Here is a 24,051-nt window from a genome sequence, read left to right on the forward strand (position 1 = left end):
AATGAGGGGCGAAAGATTTTTTTTTTAAGAAATGGTCTGCGCATGCTCGGAAGTATGAGGGTGTGCACGTGTGGAAGCGTCGCGACGTGTCGGCGTCACGAGAACGTCTGCTTGATTTTCGTTGCACAATATGCGATCCAAATGCAGCCCTATATTTGTTTAAGTTCGGAATAATGGTAAGAATGCGAAAGTGTAAAGTGTGGTTTACTGGCAAACCTACTGGTAGGAGTATAGTACAAATCACAACCGATGGCAACGGATTATCATGACTTCACTGATTGAATTCGATTATTCATACCCAGTGTATTTTGGAACCAGATATGAATAACATATGTTGCGTTTGGTGAGCTGAAAGGGGGCTATTATAGTATGTGTAGAATTTGTGGCGCACATGGGGTGGGGGTGATGGTTTTGAACATGTCCAAATCCTTTATGCGTGGATATCTTATCAATCATAAAAGATGTCAATGGATACACAGGCTTTTTGGTTTTGTTTTGTGTTGAAATTGTGCTTATTTCATAGATTGTATTGTGGTTGATAATGGGCGTTTTTTAGAGAGAGGTAGTGGTTTGAAGCTATGTTAGGATGCTGAGGATAAGATCAGGTTTCACTGCCCATGTTAATCATTAATTAAAGAGCAGAGAACGTTTGGCTGGAAAAAGGACAGTTGTTGATCAAAAAAATTGGGTGGTGAGATGATGCATTGCCCATACAGGGAATACATCCTCTCACCTTGTGTTTTTTTAGATTGGTAGTGAATGTTGGGGTAGTTAGTGTACTCACTTTAGTTGGAGATGTTTATGTGTGGATGTGTCCTACCCTGCCTGCTAAGTGCTAAGTTAGTGGTGGGCGCATGGGCGAGGATCGGACGAGGCAGATGCGCGCGCCTGCCCAATCGCCTAGCCCTAGCTTAAACAAATTCCAATCTTATATCAACTAGAAACTTTCACTACAGGATAATTTTTGGCCACTTTTTCTAGTAGTGATATAAGATTTTCACGATATTAAGTACTTTCTGAGATATACGACCGTCCACGAAATATGGTCAAGAGCGAAGTAAGGTCACACGACCATACTTTTCACTTACCCATCACCCTGAATAATACGGCGAACAATGTCATTGATGACCCACATATACGATATGCAGTGTGCACATATGTGATGCACTAAATATAGCTGCGTTTTCTTTTCCGAATATTTCCGAATAAAAAACGTTTACGATAATCAAAACGAACAAGATAATTCTCAAATCGGAAAGTACCCGAGAGCAACAAAACCTCTGTACCCGGGGGACGTTGTTTACACTATGAGAAAACCTACTAAAAACAACTGAGTATTCATTGAAAATAAAGAATAATAAATTAGTTGCTATTGATACCCATTCTTTTGTACGCACAGATATCGCCCGACGATGAAACTTAAACCGGCTTAACAAGTTTTCTTGGACAATCATGTTGTGCATCTTTGAAAGGAAGTGGCTAACCCCGAACGTATAATGGTACAGGGGTAAAAAAAAAAAGTCATCAATCACGTGACATATAATAAAAAAACCGTATTTTCTTTGTTATTTCAAGTCAGTGATATGTAATTTAAACCATTAAGTGTTGTATCCAAGCATTTCCCCCAAAAAATGAAAAATGCCAACATAAAAAACAAGTGTTATTTAGTGACGACAAAGATTCTGTTAACGAAAGTTAATGAAATGTTCCGAAAAAGCTTAAGATGTGAAGAGCGCCGCACACGGCGTTCCAGGAACAGGGCGTCCATGTATTCATACCACTATTTGGAACTTAAATTGTAAACAAAAATGTTACAGTTTAAAACATATCAAATTATATTTCGGCCCCTATGCATTTTTTGTTCTAAACGGATCGAGAAATGTGCGCCCGGGTATTTGAGGGCGTGTTCGGTCGTTTGCCTTTAGAAGTGCGAGGGTATTTGAGGGCGTGTTCGGTCGTTTGCCTTTAGAAGTGCGAGGCTGGGTATAAAATTGTGCCTATGTGGATGTGCGTTTATAGCGTGCGAGTGCGAGCAGGTGCGTGCGAATTAGAAGATATGCGTGGAAGCGTGCGTGTTTATGTGTGAATTTAAAGTTTAATTTGTGAAGGTTGATGTGTACGTTTGAATCCACGTCTTTGTGTGTGTGCTGTAAATTGTTCAAATAAATGTGTGCGCGTTGTTGGGTGTGCGGATGTGTGTCAGCCTCACGGATGACACGATATTTGTTCCGGCGACAAATACTTCGGGCTGCGCTTCTTATATGTGGTTAGGATTACGTAGGTTTATATGGTAGGTTGAGTGTTAGGTTTATGGTAGGCCTAGGGTAAGGTGCTAAATCCAGGGTTGAACCAATTAGTTGGTCATCCCATTAGTCATGTTAGTGTGCGGAATTTACAGCGAAGTGATTGTCGCCGGAGCAAATATCATGGAACCGCGTGACGCATCAGGCCAAGCTGGTTTGTAGTATGGGTGTGGGTGTGTGCGCACGCACGGGTGAACTCAGGGAGTGTTATTAAATTAATCACTTCTAAATGCTTCGAATTTTAGCAATGGTTGGGGTGAAATATATTTCCCGTACTCTGTAGGAATGTTCAGGATTGGAAGAGGCGTGAGAACCCCAAAAAGGAGAAGAAACGATTTATGATATGAATAATTTCATATACAAAGTACACAGCTTTTTTATTGAGATTCCCATACAAAAATCACGTAGGCCTATATAGTCCAATAACGATACTGTTTATTTAATTAGTAGACAATATAGAAATGCACATCACATTGACTCATGATATTTTAATGGTAACTGTATTCTCTTCATTTTATCAAGTTCTAGAAATATGTTATTATTTCATTCAACGAAAACGGTACACATATTTATGAAGCAATATTTACAGAAAAAAAAATGATACTTAACAGCTATATCGATTCGAGAAATACAAAACAAATATTTGACAAAATAAAGGTACATACTGTCCTAAAAAATGCCTAGACGGAGGGAGCATGGACCTATCCACGGAGGATCATTCTATTGTTACTGGGGGTGCTGAGCATTGTCACAGTAACAATAGATAATCCTCCGTGGATAGGTCCATATAGGAGGGAGAGAAAAAAGAGTTGGCGGTCGGTAATTTAAAAGAAATATAAATTTGTTTTAGGGATGTTATAGAAGAGCTATATATTGTGATTAAGAGTTGTTCAGGAACAAATGACATCTTCTTACGATACGGACAATGTTCTTTAGCAAAGGTATATAAAAATTGGTTTATTTGTTTAAAACAAAAATGCTGGTACTGTATAAAAATTAAGAAAATCTGGTCGGTTTGCACATTTATTCTCTCATTATTTTTTTTAAGTTATAGGCCCGTATTATCGAAAGATGTTTCAAGTTTATTTGTTCCATGGTATACAAAACCTTGGATTATCCAGATTTTTATTTTTTTCGTAATAACGCTTTTTTTTTCAATACGAGAAATCTGCATAAACCATGATTCTCTTTTACCATTGTTCAACTTAACACCTCTTTGGACAATTTTGCGCAAAGAGTATATAATATTTCCAGTGTATTTGGAGGGTCAAATCTAGAATGCACCGTAAGACACTCAGATTCTAGAGATACGAGTGCAGATTAGGGCCACGGTTTTAAATGAAAATCATTATTATGGTAACTTCCCGGGGGGGGGGGGGGGAAGTGGTCAACAGATTGAAGTCGACTAATGCTTTTCACACTGTACTTTTTTTCCTTAACCCAGGGAAATTGGTGGGGCTAAGGGGGTCCTTAACCCCACCAATTTCCCGGGGTTAAGCTTAGCCCACTTCGTTTTCACATACGTTTTAGCAAAGTGGGCTAGCACGGTAAATAGTACGGTACTATCTGGCCCTGCAAAAAAGCAGGGTTAGCCGGCTTATTGTGGTGCTAGCACCACAATTGCGGTGCTAAGAGATGCAGTGTGAAACGAAACCGGACTAAGGAAAAGTAGGGCTAAGCAATAGCCAATCACAGAAGTCGAAATTGCACGTTAATCACGCTCTGTATGGTAAAATCATCAATATTCATGAGCTGTGGGATAGTCCGGGTTTAAGGCGTTAACCCCGGCTAAGCAGATAGTATGGGGTTAAGAAAGACAGTGTGAATCCAAAAAATATATAGTATGGGGTTAAGGATAGTCCGGGGTTATCCGGGTTAAGGATGTATGGGGTTAAGGATATGCAATGTGAAAAGCATATAAACAGACACAGAATAACCTCTCTCAAAACACTTGTAGAAGATTCGATTCGCTAACATGATCTGCTTTCTCGGCCAGAGTATACATGTATAGGCGGCTCAGCATGCTGGACTAAAATTTGAAATGTGAAATGATAGTTCAGTACTTTGCAATTGTAGTCCCGGTCTAGGCTTAGTAAGGGACTGAAATTTGAGTCATAAAAAGGTCTTTATTAATGTCTGAGTGAGACGAAGTTCTTACAACCATCTACAGGCCGTATGGTGACTGCAAAGGAGATGTTCCAGCTCTGGCCCGGCACCAAGTCAAACTTCAATTTCTGCAACAGTTTCGCCATGATTATTCTCGATTCAATCTGTTATAAGAAGATAATATAAGAAGAGAATAGTTTTCTATATATATATATCTTCCCGGGTGATACCCATTAACATGTTATTCACATCCATGTAATCATTAATGTAAGAATAGGCCTACTCGTTTATTTATTTCACTGAAGATTGAATAGTTGATATTTTTGTCAGTATATATATTTTCTTTCATGTATATCAATACTCATTGTCGCAAATGTGATTTTTTTTAGGGGCACATATCCACCTCGTTGTGTGCTTAAGTTTCCAGGCTCTTTTAACTACCCTTGTAAGAATATTTTGCATTAAAAAAAATGTGTATCTTACTCCACTCTCATGCTATATAATTGATGTGAAGTGATCAAATCGAAAAATTGAAAAAAAAAATATATATCTTACTCCACTCTCATGCTATATAATTGATGTGAAGTGATCAAATCGAAAAAAGGGCCAATGTATGAGTGAATAGGAGAGGGTCAACAACTGATACTCGTGGAACACCCAATCGAAGTGGGAATGCATGGTTATGACATGTAGAGAATCCTTAACTGTGACTCTCTAAAGATGATCACAAAGATTGAACTTTTCAATTCAGAGAATCGCCCCCCCCCCTCACACACACACACACACACACACACACACACACACCCTCACTCACACAGGTAGACAATCTTAAACAGCTCGACTGTATCATTTGACTAACCAGTGCAAATTGTTGTCCGATACACGACCTCTGACCATATCCAAAAGGGAAATATGCATATGGAGAGTGTTTGCTGCAAAATAAAATGAAAAAACACACACCATTTTAAATAATCAGAAATACAAATTACATAAGAGTGGGTCAGTATTTCGGTTTGTTATTTAGTCACAACTCCATACCACTAATTTTGTTAAGATGTAATAGCCCTATGTGAAAAGTAGACTGCGCCAGTTCAGGCGCCTGTTAGTAGCGCCATCCTTCATTCTTAAGCACGGTATATGGCGAACCTCTCGTATTTTTCATATATTTTATTTAAAGTATATAGTTAACAATTTTCATTTAATGTAAACTTTCTAACATTGCAAATTTAAATCACACATTAGTAAATTATAAACTATATCTCTCATTCCGTCAGATACAATTTCTCGAAGTTCATCCGTTCCTTTAAAGGTTCCCCTTTAAAGGAACCTGACAAAAAGTTTGTTGCAAAAATAGCAGAAAACTAATAAAACATTTTGGCGAAGGTTTGAGGAAAATCAATCAAAGAATAGAGAAGTTCTTAGAATGTAAATCATTTGATTTGTGACGTCATATGTGAGCAGCATTCCAACATATGGTTGGAATATAAAATATAAAATATTAAAATATTTGATATTTTAAACCTGACAATTCCTGAATGGTATAAAGATGTCATCATTAGTTGAGCACAGTATTTCAAAAAACATAAAAATATGTGACCAAATAATATGGAATAATAGATGCATATTACAAAATGGAAAATCTTTTTATAAGCCAAAGATAAAAAACAAAGGTTTTGTTAAAGTGTCACATATGTTGGATGAGTATGGCAGACTATTAAGATGGAAAGATGCAAAAAATAAAGGCTTAACATTTGTTGAATACTTTTTGCTTCTCGACTGTTACAAGTTTATGCCATCAAAATGGAAAGTATTTTTTCTATCTCAAAACTTTCATCCCAATGTCGACAACATTTCATTGATTCCAACTTTAACTATTGATGGCATCACTAGAGAAGTAACAGGTGTACCAAAGTATACTTTTTACACATTTTTTTAAAGGAAAATAACCCATCAATTTCGAATATATTTACTCGTTTAAAAGACACTTATGGGTTTCAACAAGAAGAAGTTAGAGAACTCTTAAAACTACCTCTACGTACTACTATAGATACGAGACTTCGAGCTTTACAATTCAAGATTCTTAATAATTTGATTCCTACCAAGGTTTGGTTATTCCGTATTAACAAGGTAACTGATACACTTTGTGCATTATGTAAAGTTTCACCAGAAACTCTAGTGCATCTTTTTTATTCTTCCCACGTCGTTAACCAATTTTGGAATAATGCTGGTACACTTTTTGCTTCACTAGATCTTCCTGATTTCCTCTCAGAAAGATATGTTCTTTTTGGTATCTGTAAGACCCAAATTCCCAGAAATATATTTATATTGAACTTTCTGCTGCTGTCAGGTAAACAATATATCTTTAGATGTCGATGTGACGAAACAAAACCTACTCTTCCCCATTTTTGTAACTTTCTTTTATCATTTGAAACTGTTGAACATACCATAGCACAAAGGAAATGCAAATTAGGAAAACATGATGGCAAGTGGGCTATCATTCTGAATACTTTAAAGAGGCGATAAAGCAGAAGGCTGTTTTTGTTATGTTTATTTTTTTAATAGGCCATGTGTCTGATTTTTTTGTTGTTGTAAATAAACATATATGTTTTCTTATCTTATACTATTTTTGTATGTTAGACATGTTATTTTATATGCCAACGTCATCTGAACTTTTATATGTGATCCATTATATCATGAATGTTTTGTTATGTATATATTGATGAAAAGGATCAATAAAACATGAATTACAAAAAAAATCCAACATATGGTATGGTAAAAGAAAATCAATGAAATGTCACTTTTTTTCAGAAAATTGAAAATGGTTTTTACTGTACCTTCAGTATATCAATATACAAATCATTTCATACCAAAGAAAATAAGTCATCACGAACTATTCAAACAAATAACATTTATGCCTATATGTTTATATGGGGAAGCTCCTTATACATGTATATGACGTCATAAATCTAAAACATATATATATAAATTTCAATTCCAATAATAATTCTTTTAATCTTTGGTGGATTTTTCTCAAACCTTGTCCGATATCTTTTATCATTTTTTTTTTAAATATTTTTTCAACAAACCTTTCGTCAGTGTGAACTTCCCCTTTAATGGAAAAAAATTAAATACAAGATATTTACCTCTCAATGAACCTTTCTGGGCGGAAGATAAGCGGGTCCTTGTAGTATTTTGCCATACGGCCCATGACAAACGGGCTCAACTGAATGGTGATACATGATAATAGCATAAATATTATTCGGTAGGTGAAAGATTAGGTGATATGGTAAGAAAGCGTTATGTTTGTCAAATATTTTTTTATTAAATAACATAAATGAATTATTTTTTAGGTGTGTGCGATGTTTTGTTGAAGTGTGAGGGAAAGGAAGGAACTGGTGTATTATGGAGTGGTTTTGGTGTGCATATTAAAGCCTTCCCCTTCTAATTTGCTTATTAAGAATTGTTCGTTTGAAAAATTAAAATCAGTGAATGTCTTGATAGAAAAGAAAAAAAAACATGCAGGTCAGGTTTTTCAGGTTTTGATGTAAGGTAATTATTCTATTCTTTTTGAGCGAGTGAAAAAAGGTCCACATATTAGTTGACGACCAAATGATGTATTGTAATAATTGTTATGATTGAAAAGGAAGAAATAAAATATAATTTCAAACAAAACATGCATGGGTGTATGTGTGTTCTAATAAAGAGTGTGGGTATTTGTGTGTTCTAAGAAAGAGTGTGGGTGTGGGTATTTGTGAGGAGCGTTTGCGTGTTTCATTGTGTGTCTTGTTTTCATTTATTATCTTATTCAATGATTTTATCGTTATTGTTATTTCACTTTTCATTGTATTTTCCCCGTCAAGTCCTCTGAACTTACCGAAACCTGACTTCCTTTGGGTATGACTATCCCTGTGCTAGCCTTGACGTCCGTACCTGTTACTCGATTCACTATAGATGCAGGGGCGTACATCCGTAAAGCTTCTTTCAAAACCTGCCAAAAATGACATTGTTTTAAATGTTTTTATCATTTTCTCTTACGAAACAAATATACAATCATTAAAAATTATTTTAAAAACGAACACTTTGCTTTATGTAAAACAGACAATGAATTGTGCACGAGGATGTAGCTCAAAAGTTGTTATTGGTGACTTGACATTGTAATCATAAATCTTAGCCTAACATTTCTGTGTTAGACTTGTTTGACTCTGCTAGTTTTATTTGTCATCTTTTTAAAGATTTTATTGTGGACTATCCATTTATGACGATCACGAGTATTTTTTTATAAGTACACGATTGACGAGGTAATTTCAAGAAAATTAATTGTAAAAATTAATTGAACTCATAAACATTAAAATGCCGCATTCATGGCGACATCAATCCCATTTCTTTACGTAGGTAGTTCTAAGAAAATAAAGATTGCAGATGAATTTACTTACGAGATTTAGGTATTCCAGTTTGCCCATGTCGTGGAAGCTAATAAACGTCTGACCTCCAATCTTTTCATCCAACTCTACTTGAACTCTGAAAATATTACAAACATCGGACTGATCCGTTATTTTTGTTAGAATATGAAAACAAAAAAAAGACAACGGTATATTCATATTTGAAATAATTGGTGTCATTATCACAAACTTCAACAGAATACATGGAGAGGTGTGGTCCGGTGTATTTGTCTTTGAAACAGAGGGTTGTGGGTTCTAATCCCAGATATGATGGCGTAATTCCCTTCAGAAAGAAATCGATCCACAGTGCGTTGCACTCAACCCTGGTGAGGTAAATTAGTACCTGGCGAAAATTAATTCCTTAAGGTTCCTCGAAATATTAATGGAGGGGTAATAATAATCTATGTCCACTTGGAAGCGCTTATAGACAAGGTAAATGAGACTGATTATAAAAGAACTGAATGTTTGTTCTTTATAGTTTAACCTTGTAAACATAAGTGAAAGGGCAACAAAGCTCTACTATATGAAACTTTGCATATAGATGGCAGGTATGGCAGGTAAAAGTTGTCAAATTGATTAATTTAATCGATATAAAACTTACTTTTGTAAGACTCGTGGATTCTTTCCTAGCTGCTCTAGCGTAAATGACATGACATTACTTGTTGTTTCTTGACCTAATGAATAAAAATACGAAATAGAATACAGTTATAACCACCCTTTTCGAAGCAATAGCTTGATATGATTGTTCATACTATCATCAATAATTATCATTGACATCATTACCATAAACAGCAAGTCACCACCACCACCACCATCATCATCATTATCACCAACACAAATATCACAGACATTACCGTCATCATCATGAACACCCTCACTCTCATCATCATTATCAACAACATTAAAAACGACAACATCATCATCATTCCCTATCATCATTATCATCAGTTCATCACCATCATTCCCCATCATCATTATCATTATTAACGTCAATGATCATCATTATCCTTAATACCCGCAATGAAGAATTAAGCGAACTCGTCCAGCATCTCCTCAATGCCGAAATTGTCATCCCCTTAAGATATTTGGAGGCTTCGAGAATATTTTTCAGCATGTTTCGTGGAAGTTCTTCACCCATTGCTCCCATCAATCAATCAATCAAGCAATCAATCATCGTCATCGTCATCATCCTCATTATCATCATCGTCATCATTATCATCATCCTCATTATCGTCGTCGTCATCATTATCATCATCATCATCACCACCGCTACCACCATGCACCATCCCACCACCATTATCATCATCACCACAATCATGATTACCATCCTTAACGTCATCATAAACCTCCTCTTCCTCCTCACCATCATCCTTAATACCTGCAATGAAGAACGTGGCGAACTCGTCCAACATCTCCTCGATGCCGAAGTTTTCATCCCCCTTGAGATCTTTTGAGGCTTCAAGGATATTTGTCAGCATGTCCAGTGGAAGTTCTTCACCCCTCGCCTTGGCCGCCAAACGATTCTCTACACAGTCCTTACCAACTCGGCGGAGCAAATCGCAAGCATCTTTCACCTCTGATTTGGCTTTCTTGACTTTGCTCGTTAAACCGTACTAATAAATGAAGGGAGGAGAAGAGAGGGAGGGATGAAGAAAGGAAGGAAGGAGGGGGGGGGGGGGTTGAGGGAAGGAGGGATGGTGAAAGAAAGAAAAATAAGGGGGATAAATATTAACAAGAAATAAAGGAAGTATGAGTGAATGAATTAATTAAAAGAAAAAGGAAATGCAGGAAGAAAACAGGAATAAAGAAGGAAGGAAGGAAGAAAAAAGGAAGGAAAGAAAGAAAGAAAGAAAGAAAGAAAGAAAGAAAGAAAGAAAGAAAGAAAGAAAGAAAGAAAGAAAGAAAGAAAGAAAGAAAGAAAGAAAGAAAGAAAGAAAGAAAGAAAGAAAGAAAGAAAGAAAGAAAGAAAGAGAGAGAGAAAAAAAAAGGAAGGAAGGAAGAGAAAGAGAGAGGAGAAAGAAAGAAATGAAGGAAGTCGTTCCAATTTAATTCGGAAGACGGCTTTTCAGGAGTAGCTTCTTATATTCTTTTATTTCAAAACATATATTTATATCATTATATTCGGATGGTAAAGAAATCATCTAACCAGAATTGAATTAGGAATAATTTATCGCAATAAAGCAGTGATGGTTTCATCAAACGATAATGAATGGGAAGGATTAAAAATATATATTTTGATGCTAAATTGTACGTTTTTGTACATGTTATCTCAAAAGGTATGTTTTACAGCCTACGGGCCATGCACCCTCCCTGTTTTAGTGGCCCCTATGTCTTACCTTCATCCATGGGTTTTGAATACAGCTCTGTATTGTATTCAGACAGGTTAGAATGGCGTTAGGAAACGGATTGTTAGGATCATCAAGAACATTCAATTCCAGGCCGAATCCCGCCTAAAGGAAAGAAAAAAAATAAAATTATTTATTTACTTATTTAGCTACTTATATATTTTCTTATTTGCTCACGTATTACTTATGCACTGTTTAATTAACTTCCTTATTTACTTACGTATTTACGTACTAACTTATTTACTTACTTTTTAGCTTACCTATTTGCTTATTTATTTACTTAAATATTGATTTACTTAGTAACTTATTTGTTGGTTTACTTACAATTATTCATGCACAAATAAGAACAAAGTGAATGTAAAGTGGCTTGTAAAATATCATGCAACTCATTTGCAATTAGGTCAAGAATTTATTTTAACAGTCATCATGATTTTAACTTTTTTATTATGGAGCGCTAAGGGTTAATCTGATTGAGAGGGACTGAACCGACCAAGCCAAATTTTTGCCTAAACAGAAACTGAAGTTAAGGACGGTTTGTGGAGCCGTGTTATGTGCAAACGCCGGGATATGTGCAAACAACGGTATATGTGCAAAATTTCGCCGGGATTTGTGCAAACAACGGTATTTGTGCAAACGCCACGCCAGGAAATGTGCAACTCTGTCAAAATTTATCAACGGCATCTGTGCAAACGTGACGACGGTATATGTGCAAATGAACAATTTTCACGGGAAATGTGCAAACCTCCGGGATATGTGCAAATCACTGTTTTTATCAATATCAAGGCTATTTCTCATGAAATGTTTCATAACATTACTGTTAAAATGATAATGTTGGTAATGTTGAATAACATGAAAATATAGCAGCCTTTCCTCCAAACCAGTTATTTCAAAATGATAAATAACAATACCAAAACCAATATAAAGACCACAAAATCTCATTAATGTTGAATAACATGGAAATATAGTGTAGTCTTTCAGCCAGACCCAGTTATTTTTTTTCAAAATAACGCTAATAGTAATAATTAAAAAAACTCCAAATCTAAGACCAAACAATCCTTCAAACTAAGAACCTGTAATAAAACAGAGGTTTAGAGTGTTGTCTTTATTCCAGACCTAGTCATTAAAATATTACGAAAAAAATCTTTTAAAGTAAGACCCTATCATATTCTTATTCTTGTGGAATAACACGAGTTTTTAAAAGTATTCTTTCCTCCAGATCCGGTTATTTAAAAAATGAATAAAAAAAAAACTTCAAATCTAAGATCAATCTTCAAAATTTACACCCATTAGTAAAAAAATATGGGTTTCGAGCGTTGTCTTTACCCCACACCCATTTTTTTTTTAATACAAACTAAGACCCCTACAAAACATTGTAATAATGCATTGGTAAAGCAAATATTCCTTCTCCAGACTTGGTTATTATTTAAAAAAAAATAGTTTTTGAAAATATTTTAAAACGAATACCCGATAATCTAATTCCTGTGGAATAACGTTGTTGTTGTTATCGTGGGTTTTAAGGCGTGAACCATTCAGATATGAATATTTACGCCTATGATTAATTTGTCTTATTTTTGTGGTTATAAAATTTGATACATTATGGATAACATGAAGAACGATTGTAGACTTTCTTCCAGACACGGTTATTTAAAAAAATAAACTAGAAATTTGACGTGCAGAAACCAATATGCTTATATATAATGAATAAATTTAGACCTTTGAACCAACTCGCATATATAGTGAGCTGTGACCTTTGACCTGCAGACTCCGAAGTCGAACTTAGCCTGTATTTGGTGTCATCTACCTACACACCCAATTTTTTGTTTAATCTGTTAAATATTTTTCGAGGTATTGCGCGGAAACCAAGTGGGGGGACGGACGGACGGAAGGCCGGACGGACTGATGGGCAACGCTTAATGCCCCCTCCGGACTTCGTCTGCGGTGGCATAAAAAGCAATTAAACCTACCCCCCCCCCCCAAAAAAAAAAAAAACGAATCTAAGATCCAACAATCCTCCAAACTAAGACCATGTACAAAAGCACATGTTTAGAGCGTTGTCTTTATTCCAGACCCAGTAATTTAAAAAATGATTTAAACAATCTTAACAACTTTAGACCCTGTCATATTCTTATCCCTGTGGAATAACACGAGTGTTAAGCTTAGTCTTTCGTCTAGACCCGGTTATTTAAAACAAATTAAAGCTAAGACCAATCTTCCAAATTAAACCCAGTTAAAATGCTTGGGTTTCGAGCATTTTTTGTCTTTACCCCACACCCAGTTCTTTTTAAAATACAAATTAAGTGAAACATAATCATAAAACTTAGACCCCAGCATCTTCCAAACTATAAAACCCTGTGATAACACATACTTAGTTTTACTAGACAAAAGAAACAGAACAAGAAAACCAACATTTAAAATTAAAACCCTCTTCCAGCCTAAGATTTTGTAATAAAGAATGCATTTAAAACATACTTTTTCTTCCAGGCAAAGAAATTTCTAATTAAAAATAAAATCTTCAAAACTAAGAGCCCGGGGAGCATTTCATGAAAGGAGTTGTCAGACGTTTTATCCGACACTTACCATGGTAGCACTGCTTCTTAGCCAATCAACATCAAGGAAGGTTGTCAGATCTGACAACTTGTCGGACATAACTAATGTTGATGAAATGCTCCCCCGATCATCTTATTCATGTTGAACAGGCACAAGAACATGATTGAGTCTTAGTTAAATGAATATTTCATTTATCTTAATTTTGAAAATGACAAGGTCTGGAATAAAGAAAACTCTCTAAACCTTTATTTTATTGCAGGTTCTTAGTTTAAAGATTGTTGGGTTATATTGTACTGTTTTGTTATTTCTAAATAATTGGGTCTGGAAGAAAGACGCCATGTCTCCATGTCTCCACTGGGCGTTGTGGCGTGCGCCTGTAATCTAAGCTATGTGGGGAAGTTACAAAATTGATGCAGAGGTTCGAGCCCTGGTCACGTCTTTCAGATGGTGACGTTAAAGGTCGGTCCCAGACGTAAATAATCATATCTGATTGATACACGTCTGACAAAACTCAAATACACACAGTTATTTAGCATTAATAAGATAATGGGGTCTTTTTTACTTTTTTCACTTAAAAAAGGTTTGTAATTTTGAAATAGGAATTTTGAAATAGGTGGGTGTGGAGGGGAGACTACACTATATTTCCATGTTTTTCAACATCAATAAGATTGCGGGGTCTTTGTTTTTTTATATATTTTTTTGTATTTTTTGTATTTGTTGTTTGAAATATCTGGATCTAGAGGAAAGACTGCATTTATTTTCATGTTATTCAACATCAATAAGATTGTGGGGTCCTTGTTTTATTATTATCTATCTTTTGTGATTTGTTATTTTGAAATAATTGGGTCTTGAGGAAAGACTACGCTATATTTTCAAGTTATTCGACATCATTGGGATTGTGGAGTCTTTCTTAATATCGTTTGTTTGTTTTTATTGTTTTTTATCATTTGCTATTTTGAAATAACTGGGTCTGGAGCAAAGACTACACCATATTTCCATGCTATTCAGTGTTGATAAGATTGCAAGGTCTTTTTTGTTGTCGTTTTGTTTTTAATGATTTTTTTTATAACTGGGTCTGGAGGAAAGACTACGCTATACATCTATTTTAGAATGATACAGGCCGTATAAGCTAAAACAACAACAACAGTTAATTTTCGTTTGTTTGGAAGATTGTTTAAATGTTTTATATAACTGGGTCTGGAGAAAAAAGACTGACTTTGCGCTATATGAACGCATTACTATAGGGTTTTAGTTCAGAACAGATTCGCGAAAAATCCCTTCAAATTTATTTATTTTATTTGTGGGTAGTCATTATTACATTTGTGTATAAAGTGCATTTTTACATTTGTGGGTGAAAGTATTACATTTGTGTCTAAAGTGTTATTACATTTGTGGGTAAAGTGTTATTACATTTGTGGGCGTTATCACATCTGTGGGCGTTTATTACATTTGTGGGTGTAACAACCCCCCCCCCCCCCCCGCCTCTTTGAAAGGCGTTTCATTGCCGATGGCACTGTAGCTTCCTTTTGCGACATTTTAATGTTATGACACATTTCATGAGAAATAGACTTAATATTGATAAAAATAGTGATTTGCACATATCCCGGAGGTTTGCACATTTCCCGTGAAAATTGTTCATTTGTACATATCCCGTCGTCACGTTTGCACAGATGCCGTTGATAAATTTTGACAGATTTGCACATTTCCCGGCGTGGCGTTTGCACAAATACCGTTGTTTGCACAAATCCCGGCGAAATTTTGCACATATACCGTTGTTTGCACATATCCCGGCGTTTGCACATAACACGGCTCCACACGGTTCCACCCCCCCCCCCCCTAAAGAAAAACCGGTTACGTGTCAAAATGGCAAAGTGGTGGAACTATCTTAACACACACTCACATATCCATAACGTATACATGTATACATCATGCAGTTGGTTGATATGGAATCACTCCCCCCCCCCCTCTCGTCTCTGAGGTAGTAGACCTGTCTTCGTCACTGACATAATAAGTGCTTGTTAAACGTCATTGCGATATTATGGGACATGTGCTTATATTCTATGCATTATCATCTACCGTAGATCTTAACATAGCATGATCGAATTTTTCCTAATGTCTTGTCTATAGTACAGAAATTTTTTGAATTGGAACTTGTTTTTTTTTAATAAAGAAAAAAAAAAACCAATTGGAGGGGGGGGGGGTTGTTGGAACCCCAAATTTACTTTAATCCCCAACTGACTTGTTGATCATCCCCAGAGCGTTCCCAAATTCTAAAAATTTGGGGTTGAAAATTTCCCCAATGACAACGCTAATATCCAGACCTAACGATTGAAATTTATTTAGCAAATTATAATTTTATGGAAATCTAAATGACATTATGGCATGTGTTGCAAATCCCCGAATTACCATCTTCTGAAAAAAAAATGAAATCAATTGTATTAATATGGGGTGGATATTTCTTTAGATACATCATTTGATAACACTTTCTATAAGAATACTTACTTTGGCTATGATATCCAGTGTGGCATTGTTAAATGCGTCGTACATGCTAACCTCTTGCGAACCGTCAGCTCTGTCCGTAAGATAACTCACTAAGTGGTCCGCGTGATCGTTAAATGTCTCGACCATTGTCATTAAGTACCTGTGATAGGGATGTAACAAAATAATGAAGAAAGTGCTTCGTCACAAAAAAACTCAAACCATATGGAATCGATAAAGGCTCAATTATCCCACTTAACCTAGTTTCATTTCATTTCTTCAGATCAAAGTAGGAAAAAGTCAGTTACTGGGAAGAACACAGTATACATGACACACAGTGCGATCACAGTGTGTATACATAGTGGACTATCTGAACCAGTGGCGGATCCGGGGGGGGGGGGGCACATCCGACCCGCCCCCCCCCCCCTTGAGAGCCATAATCAACATTTTCAATGTAAATATGCCGTTTTTACCTTTTTTTTAAGGGGGAGGGCTTTTCAAATTTTACGTGGACGTAATGAACCTCATTTTGGGGTGAAACCTTTTTTTTTCTTGTCAAATTTTCCTGGGGAAAATGTTCCCCCCCCCCCTTGGAAAATCCTGGATCCGTCGGTGATGTTAACATATTATTCACACTTTTAAGGTGCTCAAATTCAGTAGAGTGAAGGTGATTTCACATTGTGTTCCACACTGTGAACATACTGTAACACACACTGTGAACATACTGTATAACACACACTGTGAACATACTGTAGCACACACTGTGAACATACTGTAGCACACACTGTGTTATTTCAAGTAGGGAATTATCTCTGAAGAAATAAAATGAAACTTGAATTATAGACCAAAATAATATCCCAGCAACATTGTCATTACAAACTAGGCAGTGAATGTGGTCTGTATTTTACAAATATGTGTTCTTCATTCAATTTGTTTATTATCTCATTTCATTATGTTTTATATCATTGCAATTGTATAATACATTTCTGTTCAATATGTGACATTTATCTATTTGATATAAACATGATCCTACTTCATTTGATATTCATTGAATCATGTCACTTTATGATTATTTGAAATTTAGGCCTCCATGTAAAATATTATCTTTTTGCATTTTGTTTCTTCAAAAGTGAATTCTGACGAGGACGCGTTAAAAGAAAGCATGGCCGTTCGCAGCGATTTTTTTTCTGGGGGTCAAGACGCATAAGCATTTTTGAAGAAATAAAAAAAAAACCGAGGGAGCGAAGGGACTGAGCTTGTCATTGAGGCGCTTTTGCATTTTTAAAAGTGAAATTGAAGGATTTCGCGTACACTTTGGGTGAATTTCGTGAAAACTTTCAATTAAGCAAAAATAGAATTTTCAAAATTATGCCCATGCCCTATACCGACATGAAGGAATAAAAGCTAAGTACTAACCTTGCGGAGGTTTCTTTTAACTAAGTTTACGAATGATTTTACGAACGACTGGTGATCATTTATTGTGCGATTTAGTGTATCCCTGTGTATTTGACTTACCACCTACGAACATGTTCCAGTCGTGCGTAAAGTCATGCGTAACGTGAGATAGCATTTACCCTATATATTGTGTAAAAAAAACCATGCATGTTTGTTGGGTAAGATTTTGTCCCATGATATGCAAAATGCATGATTTCTGGGTAGATTTCAACGGAACATTGGGTAAATTTTACACAATATTAGGTTTCATTTTGCCCAACAAACATATATGGATGTTCCTTATTTGCCAAATATTGGGTATTACTGTTTTGAAAGTGTACAAAGAGTTATGATTGATCCGATCAACCTCAACTATGGAAAGCCAGCCACGTCAACATCTAAAATGCATGTTTGTTTCAGAATGTTTTTTAGATATGATGTATACTGATATATTCATTGTTGTGTTAACAATTTGATGTTTTGTTTACAAAAAAAAATGTTCAAAATTTTTGTATGAAAATGATGAAAATGGTAGATTTGCATATATATAGATAAGATTGATCGAATCAATCGCAACTCTTTGTGAGACGGTGCCCAGTGGAGCGCTTCATCAACATTTTTGTACGACAATTTGTCAGATCTGACGTCTTTCCTAGATTTTGCTTGGCTGGGAGGCACTGTTACTATGGTAACTAACGGATAAAGAGGGACTTGTCGGATAAAAACGTCTGACAAGTCATTTCATGAAACGTTCCCATTGTCTCCTTCGTCATACAGGCCTTTGTTTATATATCAAGTTAGAAAAATTCATAACTTTTGAAAATGTGTAAATTTACTTTCTATTGAAGGCTGGATTGAGCATTGCGCGATGTATTTTCCATCTGGCATGGTTAGCTTCCGTTATTAGACCATTTCCCATGAAACGATTACCCAAGAGGGTTCCCATGATACCATACGGGACATACGGTTTCCAATGGACACTCGGCTTCCCAAGAATCTCCTAGAAAATTAAAAAGTATCACAGAGAAAAAAATTCAGTTGACATATTTTTTTAATTGATAAAGTAACTATAATGCTATAGATGGTGAAGATGATGCTGCTGATGATGACGGTAATGATGTTGTTGATGATAAGGACGACGACGATGATAATGATGATGAAGAAGAAGAAGGTGATGATGATGATGATGATAATGATGATGATGATAATGATGATAATAATGATGATGATGATAATTATGATGATGATGATGATGATGATGATAATGATAATGATGATGATGATGATGATGATGATAATGATGATGATAATGATGATGATGATAATGATGATGATGATGATGATGATAATGATAATGATGATGATGATGATGATGATGATAATGATGATGATAATGATGATGATGATGACGATGACGATGCATGTGACGATAATGATGACGATGATGATGATGATGATATGATGATAATGATGATGATGATCATGATGACGATAATGATGATGATGATGTCGATAATGATGATGATATATGACATTGACACTCGGCTTCCCGAGAATCTCCTGAAAAATCAAAGTATCACAGGGGAATAATTTTAAGTTGACATGATATTGGATTGATAGAGTTAGAATCAAAATAATTATTAATTTGCATAACAATAATAAAAAATATGATTACAATATAGAAAATAAAACAGAAAACAAGCAATGTCAGATATTCTAAGCAATGATAATCGCAAAGGAGCCCCCTCCCCCTCCTGCAAAAAAAACCGCAAATAATCTTTGACACACTGGCATCCGAATGAAATTGACATGATTATGCTTATATTGTTGACATTAGTAATAATAATAATAATTACAATGATAATATCGATAATACTAATAATGTATAATAATTATAGTAATAATAATAAAATAGTATCAACGATAATAATAATAATAATTAACATCATTTATATAGCGCTTATCACAAAGAATGTCTCTAAGCGCTTAAGGAAAATAAATAGAAAATATAAACAATTTAGTTAAAGAAAAAAATAAGTTAATGTGATACATATTTTCTTAACATAGAAAATGAAATAAGTAAGCTTATAAATTCATAAGCTTAAATGAGCAACAACACCAAAAAGAACAACATTAACAACAACGCTAACGACATTTAGATCCAACAACATCAACAAAAAACCAGCATCATAACATTATGAGATTGGGTATAATCGGGAATGGTATAGGCATGATGAAGAGAAGAAGATTTCATACAGAAAGTAAAGCCGTACTATTTTTCCATTTACTTACCTTGACCACATCTGGATCTAATGCAACAATAATATATCGATGAAGTATCGAATATCTGAAGACAGTCCCATACTCCGCCTGCCTGACAACATAATATTAAAAGAACAGTAGTAATTATTTTTAGCAATAATTATAAAAATTGATATAGCGCTTGAGGCATTGTTTCTAAGCACATCATACTATTACCCCAGCTTGCACGCCTGATCAGGTGCTCGAAAATTAAAGGAATTTCGTTCAACCCAGTCCCCACTACACCTGGGTTGAGAGTGACAAATGAACATAAACATCTTGCAAAGAGAGAGTTGTATACGTGAATTAAAGAGAAAGGTAACGCGTGTTAGTTCTATAATCATGAAAATTAACTAAGAGCAAGAATCTATTCGTGTTGTGTAGTAAAAAATGTAATTTTTCAAAATCCTCCCCCCCCCCCCCCCCCCCCCCACTGAGTACGGCAATGCCTGGGGTGCTGGGTGTGTTACACACCATAATTATAAAACATCCCCTGGAAATCATTTTGAAGTAAAAAAAAAAAACTTCTTCTTTTTGTGGACTGAACTTTTTTTTTTGTCAAAATTTCTTCCAGACCAGCACCCTCCTCCCATATCAAAAATCGTTCCCAGGGCCATAGAGGGTTGTGAATGAATAAATAAATAAATAAATAAATAAATAGATGAATAAAAAAATGAATAAATAAATAAAGATAAATAAATAAATAAATAAAAATGAATAAATAATAAATACATGACACATAGGAGTATGCATATAGTTTTTCTCTTACCATTTCATCAACAGATCAAGTTTGTTGTTCCCCTTTTCAAGAAATTCCCGTACTTCCTGGAGGCACCCATAAATGACACTGAAATATTTGAAAAAAGTCATTTTAAAAATGGAGTGACAATTGTTATTTAATCAGCTTACATTTCAGATTACCGTGATACAATTTTGCATAATGCATAAGACAACAAAGTCAGCTCTAAATCACGATTAACAGACATACAGAACGTATCAAAAATGTTTACACTTTGAAAAAAAATCCTATAAATAAAAAAAAGCAATATCCTGACCAGGGGCGGATCCAGGATTTTCCACAGGGGGGGGGGGTGCATATTTTCCCAAGGAAAAAATTGACAAGAAAAAAAAAGAGGTTTTTAACCAACGATTGGGTACATTTCGTCAACGAAAAACTTGACAAGCAAACAAATAAAAAGGTCCCCACTTTCAAATGGAGGGGCAGACTTACATCAAATTTTTTTTATTGTGCCTCTCAAAGGGGTGGCGGGCACGAGCCGACTGTGCCCCCCCCCCCCTCCCTGGATCCGCCAGTGATCCTGACCTCTTTCACCAATTCTACTTTAATTGAAATTAAAGATAAAATAAATGAATAAATTTAAATAATTACACGAATAACTACGTAAATAAATAAGTAAATAAACACATAAACAAATAAATAAAATGAAAATAAGGAAGGAAGGAAAAAAAGGTTTCACAAGAATAACTGGTTAAAAATAGACAAATCGAAATAAGGTATTAATAGAAACTACACTGTAAAAATATTTGGGGAAATTTTACCACGTGCCACGAGGTTAATTATATGTGTCTAACCATTATTTGGGGCAGTATTTACTCAATGCGGGAAGCATATTGTTCAGTAAGGTTACAAAATAAGCAGCAATTACTTTAGAATGGGCAAAATTTTCATCACACTGGATGAATAAAAATGCCCAAAAGAAATGCCCAATATTGGTTGGACACATATAATTACCCTCATGGAGCATTTTACCCAATATTTTTTAGAGTGTAGAATTAAATAAAACAATGTCGTCATGTTTTCGACACTAACACTGTCTTCACTCGAATGCCCGCGTCCCGTGAAAACCCACCCTAATCTTGATTGTATTTTAAAACTTTATATGGGTGTGTTCTCACCTGCTTCGTTTGGGTCCCGGAATGTGCCTAAACTTCCATCCTTGATGAAGAACGACGAGAAAGAACAGAACAATGCATGAGATTAATAAGAAGACACACAGGTATATAACTAGAGAGATGACTGAGGTCAAATGAAATCCGGACGATAAGACTTCCATCTCTATTCAATCCTCCTCCTTTCTCTTCTTTGATCTTCTTCTTGATTCTCCTGCGCCTCCTTCACTCTTGACGATTCCTGTAGGTTTACTACGTATGATGAGCATTAGGAAAAATATAGTCTGCTTGAAGATCCAAGACGATATATCATCAGAAACTAAATCACAAAGTTGTTTCCAGAATCTATTGTAGAACAACGAGTATTTGGAGAGACAAGTCCTGTAAGTCCAGAACGCCTGTGTGAGTGTGTGATCCTACGATATCTGGAGGTTATGAGGTTTCTTTACACATGGGTTGACAAAGGTAAAAACTCCTTAATCATTCCCATCTCAATCCACTGTCTTCTTAATTGCGAGGATACAAGCGTGAATGAAGTATGGATTAACCTTCTTCAAGACTGACTATGTGATATAAAGTATAATATTTATTAAATACCACAGATTTTTATTAAAGAAGATTTTAGTCGAGATTTGTACTGCTACAATATTCCGTATGTCATAATGAAATGAAAGAATAGAGTGCAGAAAGGCAGTGGAATATATCATATTTCATGTTGGAATACTTGGAGGAGAATAATGTAATTTGAAAGTTTGTTTTTTGCGTCATGATTTCGTGGGCATTGTAACAGTTAGTACAAGCACGTACGCTCTGCACCTGAGAGGATTGCCGCACAATGAAATATGAAAAGAATTACGTAACAGGCTGGTATGAATGTTTGCTAAAGGTTGAAGAGAATCACCGTGTGTATGCACACCACCATTCGATTCTCTATGCCCCCTTCCGTTTGTCTCTGTCTTTCTTTATCTCTCATCGGAATTAAAAGAATCTCATCTTATTTCTTAACATAACGGGCAAAGAGAAGATATGACATGGAAATGATCGAGACACAGAGAGTTAGGAGTGGCATATATACTCTCAGACCAAAGTGTTGAGAGTGCCTTTGTTAATTTCATGAAAAAATTAATGGTTCTATATGACGAGAACGTACCTGTGATTAATTGTACAAATAAGAGTCGTTTTAGAGTTCCACGTATGCCGTGGATTACCAAATCTTTGTTAAACTCAATTAATAAGAAAAATAAGATGTATTACCAATATAAAAAAAAGCAAAGCCAGCATTTTTGTATAGGAAATATTCAGCTTATAGAAATACTTTAACTGCTACATTGCGTAATGCAAAAAAAGCAATATTACTGTATACTGTGCTCAATTCCAAGCGACTTTTAATAATATTAAGGATACCTGGAAAGTGATCAGAAATGTTTTTAAAGCACCACTTATAAGGTTTCAAAGATAAAACAGGTAATCATAAATGATCAAGTTGTGGATGATAACAGTGTTATTGTAGAAGAGTTCAACAATTATTTTTTGTAATATTGGTCCAAATTTACAGGCGGCTATTCCACCCTGTCAAAAAACCTGTGCTGACTTCTTGTCTGAGCCTACTTTGGAAAGTCTATTTTTTTGCCTACAAGTGAGGAAGAGAAATTTTAAAATGTCATAACTTTCTTATTTTACATCCGATTTTGATGAAATTTTCAGCGTTATGCTAGTTTGATTTTTCTCTATTGATTCAAATCAACATTTTGCTGTGGTGGACTTGACCTTTAAAAACAATGTTTTCTGCATACTCTGTTTTATGTATACTTGCATGTTTTATCATGTACTCTGCTTATTGTTTCATACACACTTGTATGTTTGTCATGTATTCAAACTCAAAGTTGGAAGACAAATAAAATGAACTTATGAGTACATACTGGCATTATAATCGATGAAGGAGATAATGGGTGCGGTAAATTGCCAATTCGTCCATTCACCATTTCATTTATTCTTATGCCATTCCGTCCATCAACAATTCGTCTAACAATCATTTGGTCCAATTACCATTTGGTCCAATCATCGCATATGACCATTTCGTCTCATAACAAGTTTGTCTAATATTCCTTTTATTTTCATTCATTTGGCCCAATTAACACGTACCTAGTCTAATATTAGACCAAAATGGTCTTGGACTAAATAGCTATT

General features: G+C 35.3%; 1 protein-coding gene across 3 annotated transcripts; it reads right to left on the minus strand.

The window, feature by feature from the left end:
• Positions 1 to 2,651: 2,651 nt before the first annotated feature.
• Positions 2,652 to 22,397, minus strand: LOC129279633 (cholesterol 24-hydroxylase-like). Of its 3 annotated transcripts, none has more exons than XR_010296163.1 (14): positions 21,871 to 22,397; positions 20,723 to 20,800; positions 19,945 to 20,026; positions 18,489 to 18,652; positions 16,243 to 16,381; positions 11,185 to 11,298; positions 10,227 to 10,461; positions 9,450 to 9,522; positions 8,843 to 8,927; positions 8,284 to 8,397; positions 7,553 to 7,632; positions 5,269 to 5,341; positions 3,867 to 4,573; positions 2,652 to 3,761 (listed from the first exon to the last, which is right to left on the minus strand). XR_010296163.1 is itself a non-coding variant. In XM_054915735.2 (13 exons), the coding sequence occupies exons 1-13, from the start codon at positions 22,026 to 22,028 to the stop codon at positions 4,433 to 4,435; spliced, it is 1,536 nt and encodes a 511-aa protein (XP_054771710.2). In that variant the 5' UTR covers positions 22,029 to 22,397; the 3' UTR covers positions 2,652 to 4,432. The 3 variants fall into 3 exon arrangements, 1 of the variants encoding a protein (XP_054771710.2); XR_010296162.1 differs by having other exon boundaries at positions 2,652 to 3,728; positions 3,784 to 4,573; XM_054915735.2 differs by having other exon boundaries at positions 2,652 to 4,573.
• Between the last annotated feature and the right edge of the window lie 1,654 nt (positions 22,398 to 24,051).

The sequence above is a fragment of the Lytechinus pictus genome, chromosome 16, assembly GCF_037042905.1.
Source record: "Lytechinus pictus isolate F3 Inbred chromosome 16, Lp3.0, whole genome shotgun sequence".
Classification (NCBI taxonomy): Eukaryota; Metazoa; Echinodermata; class Echinoidea; order Temnopleuroida; family Toxopneustidae; genus Lytechinus; species Lytechinus pictus.

Coding starts and splice junctions, on each gene's coding strand:
- LOC129279633 (XM_054915735.2), bottom strand. CDS start 22,028: ATGGAAGTCTTATCGTCCGGATTTCATTTGACCTCAGTCATCTCTCTA. Junction 20,027..20,722: donor CTTGATCTGTTGATGAAATG/GTAAGAGAAAAA, acceptor TTATGTTGTCAG/GCAGGCGGAGTATGGGACTG. Junction 9,523..10,226: donor CGCCACGTTCTTCATTGCAG/GTATTAAGGATG, acceptor TTTATTCATTAG/GTCAAGAAACAACAAGTAAT.